Source organism: Schistocerca piceifrons, chromosome 7 (genome assembly GCF_021461385.2).
Source record: "Schistocerca piceifrons isolate TAMUIC-IGC-003096 chromosome 7, iqSchPice1.1, whole genome shotgun sequence".
Taxonomy (NCBI): Eukaryota; Metazoa; Arthropoda; class Insecta; order Orthoptera; family Acrididae; genus Schistocerca; species Schistocerca piceifrons.
Genome location: NC_060144.1, coordinates 388,175,793 through 388,190,896, shown reverse-complemented (window position 1 = coordinate 388,190,896; position 15,104 = coordinate 388,175,793). Strand labels below are relative to the sequence as shown.

Here is a 15,104-nt window from a genome sequence, read left to right as displayed (position 1 = left end):
CGTACTACCGTAGTACGCCTCCCTCTTCAGTCCAAATTCCCAATCATGTCTCAGCCCCAAGGTCTCGATCCCAAGGTGCTATACCAATTCAATTGGAGACCGTCCGCAATGCTGTTCAAGGGGAATAACAATTGGGCTAAGGCTTGCATGGGAATTGTGACTGAGGATGGAAGATACTAAGGTATTCCGTGCAGTTGTGCGAAGCTACTGTTCCAGGGTGGAGCAGTGGTTAGCCCATCCGCCTAGTGAGCAAAGACCTGGTTGCAAATTCCGGCCTTGGTACAAATTTTCATTCGTCACTTCAGTATGTTTATATACGTCACAAACGTTCTAAGTCCATATGACAGTTTTGGTCCTCTCCCTGAAACTGAAAAGATGTACATGAAACAGGAGTTCCATCTGTTAAAAGGAAATACTACTTTGTTGGCAATTCACACACTTTGCTGTAGTAAATTTACGTATGCATACACTGTTTAAACGAAAGCTTACGTGCATCTGTTTCCTGAAGAAAAATTATAAAGAAGCATGATTGAGATAATTATTTGGTTAATTATGAGGCGGTTGCCGACATAATTAATAATCTACAAGGCTTAACATAGTGGAGCGACCAGTTTATCATCTTACGAGCGTTCTCTGCTTCCAACTCATTGCAGTGATTCAAATAATATTTGAAAGTACCCACTGTTGGAAGAATCTTCAGAGCTGCCCACTGCAGTCCAACTGTGTGTGATCTGTTAATAACTGTGAGGAGATGTTAGACTAACCTGAAAACAATGCTCCTGTTATTCTCTGCCGCTCACTCTCGGGGAACCACTTTGGGAAGAGGACGTGCATCGCTGGAATTATGACGCCCTGCAAAGGAGAATGTGAATGATACACTGACTGTAACTGAAGGCGGACGTTAAGCCCACTGATGTAGTTTTTATTAATATTCAGCTATGTTTCTGTTCGTTTTGCACAACATTTTTGTATCCTTCTAAACGACTACTAATGCGACTTTTTATTAGATGCAAGGTGAAAGATGACAACTGGTGACGATGGAATCTTTGCAAAGGAGGTTCAGCGGAAGAGTTTAGCGTGTGGTCTCTTAGAGGCTGCATGCTTTCAAATGGACTGAGTGTAAGCCGTCATCGGAAGCGAGGGATTAGCACACAAAACAGGTATCCCTTCTGAATTAGGTGCTTTGGTGCTGTGACTGATTCCAAGTGACGAAAAACTCTCCATAAAATTAAATTTACGCATGAACAGCGATATGCACTGAAGTGACATAATTCGAGGGATAGCTCTTTATATCGTGTCGGACCTCCTTTTGCGCAACGTAATGCAGTAACTCGAAGTAGCATTGGTTCCCTAACTCGTTGGAAGTCACCTGCAGAAATATTGAGCCATGCAGCCTCTTACAGGCGTCCACAATCGTGAAAGGGTTGCCGGTGCAGGATTTTGTGCACGAACTGACCTACCGTTATGTCCCATAAATGTTCGATGGTGTTCATGTCGCGCTATCTAGGTGGCCGAATCATTCGCTGAAACTATCTAGAATGTTCTTCAAAACAATCACGAACAATTGTGGTCCGATGACATGGCGCATTGTCATCCGTAACTGAAGTGCATGAACGGTTGCAAATGGTCTCCATGTAGCCGAACATAGCCATTTCCAGTCAATGATCGGTTCGGTTGCTCCAGAGGATCGAGTCCGTTTCATGTATACACAGCCCACATCTTTATGGAGCCGTCACCAGCTTGCACAGTGCCTTGTAGACAACTTGGGTTCTTGGGTTCATGGGGTCTGCGTCACACTCGAAACCCACCATCAGCTCTTACTGACTGAAATAGAGACTCTTCTGATCAGACCACGGTTTTCCGTAGTCTAGGGTCCAATCAATGTGGTCCTGAGACCAGGAGACGCGTTGCAGGCGATGTCGTGCAGTCAACGAAGGCGCTTGGGTCAGTCGTTTGCTGCCATAGACCATTAAAGCCAAATTTCGCCGCATTGTCCTAACGGATACGTTCGTCGTACGTCCCGCCGTTACTTCTGCGGTTATTCACGCAGCGATTGACAGTTAACACTGACAACTCAATGCAAACGCTGCTGTTCTCGGTAAGTGAAAGCCATCGGCCATTGCGTTGCCTGTGGTGTGAGGTAATGCCTGAAATGTGGTATTCTCGGCACGCTCTTGTCGTTGTGGATCTCGGGATATTGACTTCCCTAACGATTTCCGAAATGGTATGTCCCTTGCGCCTAATTTCGACTAAGTATGTTAATTTCCGTCGTGCGGCCATAATCACGTCGGAAAACTTGCCACGTGAATCACGTGAGTATGGATGTCCGCCCCCGCTAGCTGAGTGGTCGCCGTTGCGGTAGATCAGCGTGTTCGGTCAGAGAGCTGGTTGGCTTCTGTAATAAAAAACTGAGTGGAAGGATCAATAAAAGAACTTGACCGATGTCATGTGACGTCCAAAACGACCAAAAACGAAAAAAAAAGCGGTCAGAACGACAGAATGTCAATCCTCAATCCTAAGGGCTCGCGTTCGATTCCCGGCTGGGTCGGAAATTTTCTCTCCTCAGGGACTGTGTGTTGTGTTGTCCTAATCATCATCATTTTATCCCCATCGACGCGAAAATCGCCGAAGTGGCGTCAAATCGGAAGACTTGCACCCGGCGAACGGTCTACCCGACGGGAGGTCCTAGTCACACGAAGTTTACCTTTTACATGAGTATAGACGATCTGAGTACACATGACAGCTACGCCAATGCAGTGCCCTTTTGTACGTTGTGTACGCGATACTATGGCCATTTGTCTATGTGCATATCGCTTTCCCATGACTTTTGCCACCTTAGTGTATAACGTGCGTAAGAAAGCAAGAGCAAATCGATATATGGAGAAATTTGACACACGATTTTACGATAATTTAACACAGATTAATATAACAAATTTAACCACGCTGTATCGTATTTTAAACGTTACTATTAATATTTTTGTTTAAGTAATGAACTACAAAGGAAAATTTATAAAGCAGATACAATAATCAGCAATGTGTCTTTTGATGGCATTACGGAAACGGCTTGAGCTAACGGGACGATAATCTGGGTAAACATATTTATTTACCCCACAGAGTTAATGAACAATATCAATAAAAAACTGGCTACTGTGAATATTACGCATGTGTTAACTCTTATTATTCCACTTTAACGGTTAAGTAACAAACTGTGCAAGATGATATAATTTCGCTAGCACGAGATGAAAAGCAATGATAAAGTGCTATACAATGGTGTACAAAACTTAAGGACGAAAGTAACTTTCGCCAGATCATTCGCTGCCAAATAACATAACTCGATGAAACTAGGCCCATACAGACAGAGAACTGCTACAGTACAGCACAGTACCGAAAGTAACTGAAAGAAATACGCAATGAGACAGATGGGAATGATAATAAAAACGCTGAAGGCAGCACGATTCATGAAGGTCCCTACGACATTACAAAAAGTTTGATATGGTTCTTAAGGCTGTGTCATCACCGCGAAAGACAGTGTATGCTCTGCAGCGTGCTGACATGCTGGCGACAAGACTGGTAAGGAGTTCTTGTGGTTGGGCGTTTCATTCCTCCACCAGCGCGGTTGACAACTGATGGACTGTCATTGGTGCATGTGGACGGGGGAGGAGGGGAAGAGGACGGGCAGACCAGTCCATTCGCCGAATATCCTCTTGTTCCAAGAGCTCCTTCACCTACGTTGTTTGTTGTGGTCGGCGCATTTCCATCCATGATCCATGAAAATGAAGACAGGGCCGAATGCATCCACGAAAAGACGCATGCGGGAAAGAAGTACTTTGTCACAGTTACGTTGACCGGTGACTGTACCGGTTTTAAATATTTTGAGGTCAATAGGCCTATGCAACTTTATGTCTTCCCACACCATAATATATGGGCGACCAAAACGACTGTGTTCAACAATGTTCTTGGGTGCATTAGGTGTTCCCACGTATCGCCATATGAGAGTACATTAAGCACTGTGACAACTAACACTTTCCTTTTCTGCATGTTTGTTCCTCTTACGAGAGACCAGAATATCTCATGTACACTGGGTATAGAGGGATTCTTGGTGTTCTGGCTGGATTTTGTAAGGGATCCACGATCCCACGAACATAGGTATTAGTATCCGACATCCAGGTCGATAGCAGACAGGAGTCGATTGTCGAGCGCTGCAGGAGGCAGTGAACCTAGTGTCGATTGCGCAGTAGTACTGGAGAGTAGAGTTGGGCAACACGATTCTTTTTCCCGATTCGATTCCTACGATTCAATCACACATTGCGATTCGATTCCTACGATTCGTTCACGATTCTTTCACGATTCATTCTAGTCTGCGATGGCACGATTCTTACGGAATGCAAAAAGTTCTACATCTTACTTACAGATGGCAGTACATGTCTGAAATTGTCAATGGGGTTCGAATCGAACTGTGTCATGATAAAATATGCCAAAAATAGTTTATTTATGTGTAAACATGCATATGACATTACAAGTGTGATTCTCGATTTATACGTGTAATGCCTTAATTGATGAAAGGTCACGTTTGATTTGATTGCATCTATTGTTTTATTTCAGTATGCGGGAAAGAGAAGTCGATTTCTGCGATATGTGGTGCAAAATTATGTGGTATGCCAGTCTGGTCGTGTGGCTTGAACATATCTAACTACAGACGTCTGTTTTATAGTAACAAAATCTAGAGGTGAGGCAGACGTGGTTTTGACTCATGTCATCCTATGTTTTTCTGTGCTAAGATGTCTTTCCAAGTCCACATCAGCCTTGTAGTTCATAACGCAGCTGACAACCCTCGCACAAGGCAAATTTAGCTTCACTTTCATTTCTTCTAAATACCAAGCATAGGTATTTTGCTTTTAATTTGTCTAAGAACTTGCCACTGTCACAACTATTTATGTGAGAAGACGAGACCGCCAAGTGTCAACTTGGTTTTCACGAGTAGTATTACGGCCCACGAACTTTGTTTGTTCGTTCCGAGCTTCCTTTGTTCACACGCATCCTCCACTTGTCTACCATCTGGCGGTCGTAATCATTCAGCACGACTCGGCTTGACTCGGAAGTTGCCTTCGAAGCATAGTGTACTAAGAATCGATGAATCGTTGGAACTTGGAATCGTCACGACTCGGAAACAGGCACTATTCTTAGGATGCTTTTGAACGACGATTCGTCCGTATCACGATTCGATTCTTACGATTCTTTATTTAGAGTCGTTCAAATGAACGACTCATTCACGAATCGCCACAACTGTACTGGAGAGTGTCGAGTGACAAGTGGTGCTGGAGAGACAGGCAAGAATGGTGGTCGAGTGAGTTGTAAACGGTAAAATTCACCAGAGTATGACGAGTGAGCACGTCCCCCTGATCGTCATGGGGTTGACCCTCACTAATACCGATTCGTGAGTGATATGAAACCGAAAGTGACAAGTGCCGAATTACGTGTTTCGCGTCAACCGCGTTGGCCGGCAACAACCACGGATTGCAATGAGGATTGTTGTGAATGTTAACCATCAGCATTGCTTGTGACGAAGTACTGAAAATCAGCAACCAATAAAAAGATGTAACTGTAATTAGACGTGTAAGGCGAAGGTAGCAACTGCCTCAGAATTTGTGTGTTAGTAGGAAATATATATCAGTTTGTTCATCGCAACCTTTATGGTCCTTAATAATAAGCAAACTTTCAATCATTCCACTATTCAGTCTCAGAACAGCCGCATTCGGTTGAAATACCCCCGAAACCACAGTAGAAAACCCGATAGCCTTTCATCCATTAAGCACGCAGTCATATAATCATAATAATTAACTGTTTGGCAGCTTTGATGAATTACACAAAATCCAGTAAAGGAATTAAACGGGGGTGTTTCATCTTGGCTCCCGTGAAAAGGACAGTTGCAGTCTTCGGATCCGAACAGTGATTTATTAAGCACCATTTTTGTTTTCAGTGGAATGACATTTGCAATTATCGGACAATTTTAGTGCAAGAGCAATCCGGTATTGTCGTTACCGTGACTAAAATTAGAGTATTTCAACTAGAAACAGTGTAATATAACATATTTATGGTGAAATTAGAAATCGCGGGAATGAAGCACATTATTTAGACAATACAGTGCAAAAGTGACTGAGAAACAGTAAACAATTTGTTTTTTACGAGTTTAAGTGACAAAAGCAGTGTTAATAAACAATATGTTGAGTATGGACACGAAAACCGCCGTGAATTACTGTAAAATTCATATTATAACGAAAAGAGCGTTTGTGCATAATCGCGAGTGAACCAGCCAAAATTCCGTTACGAAAGTACCAGAAACATGCTATCAAGTGACTTTGTATCCGAAATTATCTTTTGAACGGTGTAGATCGCTCAATTTGATGTGGACCCATAAACTGTTACCGCATTTGCGAGTGTTGACTGTGGCGTAAATGTTGAATGACGTCACCCAGACTGTGATCGGCTAGCCAGAGCGTTTGAAGCACTGAAGCAGTTCCACACGCCGCGACAACAAGGATTAGGATAGCGGAGATGTATCACACCGACCGGTTAGAGTTGTGGCGATTCGTGAATGCGTCGTTCATTTGAACGACTCTAAATAAAGAATCTTAAGAATCGAATCGTGATACGGACGAATCGTCGTTCAAAAGAATCGTAAGAACGATTGCGTGTTTCAGAGTGTCGAGTGAGAAGTGGTGCTGGAGAGACAGGCAAGAATGGTGGTCGAGTGAGTTGTAAACGGTAAAATTCACCAGAGTATGACGAGTGAGCACGTCCCACTGATCGTCGTGGGGTTGACCCTCACTAATACCGATTCGCGAGTGATATGAAACTGAAAGTGACAAGTGCCGAATTACGTGTTTCGCGTCAACCGCGTCGGCCGGCAACAACCATGGATTGCAGTGAGGATTGTTGTGAATGTTAACCATCAGCATTGCTTGTGACGAAGTACTGAAAATCAGCAACCAACTAAAAGATGTAACTGTAATTAGACGTGTAAGGTGAAGGTAGCAACTGCCTCAGAATTTGTGTGTTAGTGGGAAATATATATCAGTTTGTTCATCGCAACCTTTATGGTCCTTAATAATAGACAAACTTTCAATCATTCCACTATTCAGTCTCAGAACAGTCGCACTCGGTTGAAATACCCCCGAAACCACAGCATAAAAACCGATAGCCTTTCATCCATTAAGTATACGGTCATAAATCATAGTAACTAACTTTTTGGCTGCTTCGATGAATTACACAAAATCCAGTAAAGGAATTAAACGGGGGTGTTTCAATGTGTACAGCTGTATAGCGAGTTTGGAAAGCACGAACCAGTGAAACAGCTGGATAACTTGGGCGTCTGTGGTGTCTTCAAAAATTTATAGTTAAAGAAAACACACCAATCCAGGAAGATTGTTTTTAACGGATCCAGTTCACCAAACAACAGAGTTAGCTGAGCAGATGTGTGACCATCTGTTCAAGTCGTGGGAAAGAAGGACTGCGAGACAAAAACGGTCTTGGAGGAGACAGTGGAGGTGGCAGGAGGAAATTGTATACTAGGTTTAATTTTGGTAGCTATAAGTTCTTATTCGTACTTCATTGTGCAAAACTTCGTACAGTTGACAATCTGCCGGGAGTTCACCAATCCAAATAACGAAGCAAGCTCCTTCGAGACTGAAGAAGTATGAAAGCCTTAGAAAGTATTAAAGAGCCTTTGTATCGAGGGTTTTCGAATATGAAGTAAGGCTGACGACACTAGTATAAAATCTGGGACACAGAGATAGTGAACAATAGTTTGGTAATTGCGTATGCAGTGTCCGTCACTGGTGTCTCAAATGGAACTGGTTTTCGAAAATGAAAAAGGGTTGTGAATGTATGGATACGTACAGGCCTTTTTAGTATTATTACATTGCATTTATTATATCATCACCTTATTATCAATTGTTTACAATTGCAAAGAAAAAGAGTGATATACTGTAATAGATTGGGCAGAGTGGCAGCACAGTTTGAGGCTTCATGTCACGGACTGTGCAGTCCCTCCCACCGGAGGTTCACGTCCTCCCTCGGGCATGTCTGTGTGTGTGTGTGTGTGTCTCTGTGTGTGTGTGTGTGTGTGTGTGTGTGTGTTCTTAGCATAAGTTAGTTTAAGTTACTTTAAGTAGTGTGTAAGTCTAGGGACCGATGACCTAAGCAGTGCTGGCCACTGTGGCTGAGCAGTCCTTGGCGTTTCAGCCCGGAACCGTGCTGCTGCTACAGTTGCAGGTTCGCATCCTGCCTCAGGCATGGATGTGTGTTGTTCTTGGGTTGGTTAGGTTTAAGTAGTTCTAAGTCTAGGGGACTGATGACCACACATGTTAAGTCCCATATTGCTTAGAGCCATTTGAACCATTTAAACCTAAGCAGTCTGGTCCCTCAGGTATTCACATACATTTGAACATTTTAGGAATAGCTTGTGTTATTCAAACTATTCCATCCTGAAGCCAATTATCCACTACTGTCGTGTTGTACCTGTTGTTTTTTCCCAACTAATAATCAGAATATGGAACAGAGAAAAAAAACAGATGAAGAAGGCAACTGGACACATTATTAGTTCACTAAATCACAACACAGATGTAGCAGATTTTAATTTCTTTGTTTTATTTCGAAATACAGCTTGAATGTTTGTCTGGTCCACATTGCATCTTTCATTGTTTGTTTCCTTTTAACGAACTCATTTTTAGTTAAACCTGAAATATTTGTTGTATTTTAATCAAACACACATGAAGGCTGTTTTCTTAGAATCTTTAAAGAGACTGTTATGTAACTCCAATTGGTGAAATATTATCTTGTTTCTCTTATTAAAATTTTCTGTAAATATTTCAACAGTAGTAACCGGTAGCACATAAGATGTGTATAGTTTTGGAAAGAGAATAACATTTTTTGTATATTTAAGTTTCATACATCATGTTGCGACTGTGACTAATAGTTATTGTTGCTGAATAGTTGCTCTTCCTAAACAGCATCCCATATGAGCAAACCAGTGGCGTCTTTACCTGCTGTTACTAATAATTTAGGTAACTGGGCTATGCACAGCTCTGTTTAGAAAGAATGGCTACATGTAGTCATAGGGTCGAGCTGCGCATGTCTGGTTTCAAGCCCTGCAGCTAATTCACTAAGAATAATAACTTGTAGCTGTGATCCTGCAGTCAAATAGTCTATGCATTGGTTAGAATTGCAAATTATTGAAATACACAGAAATATAAAATTACATTTAAGTGAATAAATTAATAATGGTTCTATTCCAATATCTGTAGTTGACGTAGATGACAGAGAGGTATGATGAATAACATTTATTCAAGAAAAGACGTCTCAAATAAATGGGAAGTGGTCCCATGATATTCAGTTAAAATACAGACAGAAAATACTTCTATCAAATGCAGTAAAGTTACAGTGAGAGTGTTGCCAGAATGGTAGCAAAATCCCCAAACTAAATAGTCGTCATAGTTATGTGAAACCTAAGTGCATTTCGTGATCACCAAGTCAACACATGCAATACAAGAATAATAACTCATAATCAGTCTATCCTCCATTGTGTAATACAAGCAGAAAAGTCCTACATTGGAGTGCATTCAAACCTCTTGTGAGTTAGAGTCCCTTCAAAACTTAGAGTATTGTAGCGGTTTTTCACTGCCAAGAATCAGTCACCTATGGTCTTGAATCATGGACATCACCATAGGCAGGTCTGCCTTCTTCCAGGACTTGATACCCAGTGTCCTGAATTGGTCCCTTGAGTTCTTCATTCGAGAAACCCCAGTCTCCACTTGACTCCCGCAGTGTTCTGCTACTGTCTACTTTTTCATTGGCTGAAGGCCATCTTCAACAAAAATACATCATTCTAGACTTGATTTGACGACTAACCAGACTAAATTAATACATTAAAACAATATTTAAATAACGAAATGTTATAAACATTCTGCAACAGATAATTTATAATAATTATAAATAAAGGTTTTGTCCATAAGTAAATATGCCAGCATTATTTTGCAAGAATGCTCACGTTAAATGACAGAGATTTGTCGTTAAAAATTATTTAAATAATTATTTATGCCCTCTTGACAGAAGTGTCTTTTGCTTCTCTTTCGAATTGTAGTGTCCGCTATCACAATTGATTGACTACTTTCAAATTAGCACAGTTTTTTTTATAGCACTTGGAATCAACATTTAAAGAAAGTTCCGGGCAAAATAGTAAAGTGTCCATTGAGTAAAAACTCTAGTAATGCAGATATGGGGTACTGATGGTATGTCCGTTTGCTGTATAAATGTAGAGAATAGCATGTTCTGACAATCATTTGCCTAATAAAAAAGATGTAAAAACGTAATAAATCAAGAAATAAAATACATACAGATATGTAGCTTTCGGAGGTGATAGCTATCATGCAACGCTACCACTGGATATAACGTTAGTTGAAATCACATGAAGCGATTAAAAGTTGTTAATTCAGAGGGTCATTGTGAAAATGTTTATTCAGTGTGAAATATCAACTTCTGTAGTTTTAAAGATATTGAAACATTATTGTGTCATTGGATGCGGCTCATTTATCTGAGATCACAGATGTATTAAGATTTGCTTTAGTACTTGACATGAATTATTATAGACTCTCATAGAGCTGTAAGGAGCCATCTTTCAGTTTGTCTCAAAGTCCGCCACTGCTGGGAGTGCAGCTGGCCCTCTTCAAGCGAGCGACACATCATCCAAATTCCCCATACTGGGATTTTCCCGTTTCCAGTGACGCTGCTCGTCTCTGCACTAGGCTGGAAGGAAACATTCAACTGGCTGGGCTGGTCATGGTGCACTTTATTCTCGGCTCACTGTCGTTCTGTTGAGCAACAAATTCATTTTACCTCGTGCTAATGCTGGGTGGCCGATTAGATCGCCTAATTATGCAAAACGTTACTCACCTCCACTTAATGTGACATATTGGCTCGCTAACTTGCCACACTAAGATTCACCAAATTTGACATACTTACAAAACATAATAAAGTCATACATAATATAATAAATAGGATACCATACTTGCACGTCAGAACTATATGGTAAGAATCTTCTGGTGTACGAAACAGCATCTATCTGCTATGATATATCACATCATCAGCTTAAATTTTCTATGTGTAACAGAAATGATAAAAATTACAGAATGTTAATTAAATGCCAAAACAGACACGTAATGTTCATGTAATTTTCGAGTCGGCTCGGTCTTCTCAAAATGTTTTATAGCGCTTCTGCGCTCATTTGATAGCACATTTTTACTGTGACCACATCGTAACACTTCACCATCACTAACACAGCACGCGATTGGTACTCTGACGTCGAAGTTCAGATCGTTCGCAGTCCACCCGCCTCTGCCGAAATTCGCGACGCTCTTGGCCACATACTGCCCTGTCAGTGCTGAAGGACGATAAGTGTACGAAATACGACTGTGGTTCATTACTTATAGTCATATGACTTCCAGAGTCCCCATAGATCAGGCAATGAATGCCCTCCTCAGTATAATCGATACACTCACAAACAAGATAGCAAGAAAAAACTGATTTATAGTATAGGCAAAACACTTGGTTCAGCTCCACGTTTCAAATACTCTGTCCGTGTTCCAATCAGAAAACATGTCTTCTGTGCTACGACATTTCTTCGACACCATAAATCAACTAACATTTTATGATTTCTCTTCTACAGTTTTATCACATCTAATAAGAAAATTTAAAAGTAATACCACCCTGTGCAGATTCGCCCTTTTAACTTTTGTTTCAACTTTGCATATATCTACATTCTAAATTCATCAAGATCCTTTGTGCGTAAAAAAGCGCTTTTCCCTGGAATTATTCTCTAAAATGTATTACGAACTTGTCCCCAAAATTTTACATACAATAAGTTATTCAAAACTCTTCCGAAATAACATACACCACAGAACTAACCCAATAATATAGCCCCAGAAACCTGGCTCAAACTTTTCACGTAACTACATGTTTTATTCCCACAGTAAATAAACATTTTAATGATGTCTGATGACCTCCGCGCAGCAAATTTTATGCGAACAATAATTACAGATAAACTATATACAGGGTGACAATTATTGAACTAGAAATCATCGTAACTTCTGAACCGTTTGTGTTAGGACATTCAAATAGCATGGCTGCCCACGGGGCATGATGGGCATTAGTATGCGCACCCTGCGCCTGGTTTGGTTTGGCGACGAAGCTCACTTTCATTTGGATGGGCTCGTCAATAAGCAAAATTGTCGCATTTGGGGGACTGAGAATCCGCATTTCGCGATCTAGAAGTCTCTTCATCCTCAATGAGTGACTGTGTGGTGTGTAATGTCCAGTCATGCAATAATCGGTGCGATATTCTTTGATGGCATGGTGCCTACCGAACGGTACGTGAATGTTTCGGAAGACGATTTTATACCAATTATCCAAAGTAACCCTGATTACGATAAGATGTGGTTAACGCAAAACGGAGCTCGACCCCATCGAAGAAGGAGAGTGTTTGATGTCCTGGAGTAGCATTTTGGGGATCGCATTCTGGCTCTGAGGTATCCAGAGGCCATTGGCATAGGCCTCAATTGGTCATCATATTCTGTGGATCTAAACACCTGCTTTTTATGGGGATTTATTAAAGACAGGATGTATAGCAATAACCCTAAAACCATTGCTGAGCTGAAAACAGCCATTCAGAAGATCATCGACAGCATCGATGTTCCGATACTTCAGCATGTCATGCACAATTTTGCTATACATCGGTGCCACATAATCGCCAATGATGGCAAGCATATAGAACATGTTATACCTGAATCCGAATATCTGTGCCGACTTTTACATATTGAATAAAGTGTCTGCACACCGTAGTTTGTAACTAATTTACGTTTTTTTTCATTTGGTTCAATAATTGTCACCCTATATTCCACACGAGGAACCGATCAAAAATAATAAAAGTAACATATTTAAATAGCCCCTTGAAATTTCCCCACAAATTTTAACATATATGACAATTCATTCCTTTGTTTCGCAAATAACATAATTAATTATGTTCCGCCGACTTCCACGCACCCAAGAGTCTTGCGGCCAATGTCGAGACTCTCCTTGCACTATGTTGTGTCAGTACACACATTTCATCACTTACAACTTAAATTTACCAAATTGTCGCTTACACAAAGCAGAAATAACCCCAAAACATGAAAAACACATATTTCCACTCTTATATTGACGCACATGCCGTTCTTCTTTTACTGTAAGCTACTCTGACACTCTTTCCTCCTATACCATTTATCTCACCAGTGTATCTTCTCAATCTCACTTTTTTGCCTTTTTTCAGCTGCTCAAAATCGAGCCCTCTTTCCTCGTTCATCAACTGACTCTTACATTTACCGACAAAATTTGTGGCTAATGTTGGCACATCAGGCTTTGGTTGGAGAAGCGCACACTTGAATTCTTCATCAACATCGATTGCCTCACTAAACCTCTTCTCTAAACTGATCACTTTCAACGTCCCTTATTTTTCTTCCGTATTTATGGTACACATTATAATTTCAGATCAACCGTCAATCTCGTTATCCTTCCCTAGATTCTCCTGATCTACTTCCAACTCATCTGTAGGATTTAAATTGCCCTCAAAATTCTTCGTTTCATCATCCTCTTAAGCACCAAGTATACTGAAGTAACATTCTCACAACTAGCCACACAACTTAAAACTTCGCCTCCCTTACACAAAATCTTACATATTTTCGTCGAATCCCTATATCAAAATTAACTCTAATAACATCTGGCGATAACTCGGAAGATTCATTACTTAGAATATTCATTACTTTCTTCGATGTGTTACAGAAATCAATACCAATAACTCTGTTACCTCCGGTGATTTACCACATGAATTGACGCTATTGCTTCGTTCCACGTCAGAATTCACAGTACACTGGAACTGCGCCACACTCTTACCTACTTCTGTCTCCGCTACATTATCTCTACTCTCAGACGCCTCCGCCACTTTACGTTCTAACATACCGTCTGACACACTTTTCACATTCACCCTTCAACTTCCACTCAAAATTCATGCTTTCACCAAGAACCATCGGTTCACTTGCATCAATAGAAATTCCTCCTCCGAGATAATAGATCAGTAGCCTTCGCAACTTCAGAACATAAAACGTTCCCTTTACCTCACTTTAACAAAAAATCACCCACATCCGTCGATAAACAATAAAATTCATCATCAGATGACGAGATTATTGCTACAACACTTTCACAAATAACTTCGCATACTTCCGCCGATACACCGCAAAATTCATTTACAGCTGACGAGACTAGAGCTTCGCCTCAATCACAGATATCCTATCCTACTTCCGTCGATACAAAATCATTTACATTACTTTCACCTACAGTACTATATTTGTTGTCAGTGACCAGTCTCTCATTAGAATTAGTCATACGAAGGTTGACAAGAAAGTAATGCACCGCATTTTTTTCTTCAACAATTCTTTATTGAACATAATGAGAATTACACACACGAAAGAATGGTATTTTACCTACACATCCTATTTTTTCCACGTAATCTCCATCCCTCTCTGTGGCCTTCCTCCAGCGCGAAACAAGGGCGTGTATGCCCTCTTGGTACCAATCCTTGACGTGGTGGGCATTCTTTATGTCCCAAACAAGTGGAAGCTCGCTTAACATGTCAGGTGTGACAGCCGTGGATGGTCTCCCCGACAGCTGCAAATTGTGGAGCTCCTCCCTACCCAGCAACTAACTGTACTTCTGTCGACAGCAGATGCTCCATAGACTTTGCACAAGCGTTTGTGAATATTCCCACAGTTTCTTTCTCTGCAGTGAGAAATTCTATAACGGCACATTGCTCGTAACGTACGTCACCTACAGATGATATTCTGAAATTGTCCTGCAGCTACGCTATCTGTCGGAAGTGACGGAAACTTGGTGCGCTCGCTCAGGAGATTTCAGATAATACATACGTAACGTTTCGCATTCGTAGCATTGTTTTCGGCTGGGGAAAAAAAATGCGGTGCATTACTCTCTGGGCAACCCTCGTACATCCACTTCCACCAAATTCA

At 41.1% G+C, this 15,104-nt stretch overlaps 1 protein-coding gene across 1 annotated transcript in view; it reads right to left on the bottom strand.

Moving 5' to 3' along the window:
- LOC124805724 (sialin-like) overlaps window positions 1-15,104 on the bottom strand; it is an 89,512-nt gene that overhangs the window by 37,760 nt on the left and 36,648 nt on the right. Inside the window, exon 4 of the mRNA XM_047266294.1 lies at window positions 765-852. Coding sequence (XP_047122250.1) covers window positions 765-852 — 88 coding nt within the window. The remainder of the gene's footprint in view (window positions 1-764; window positions 853-15,104) is intronic.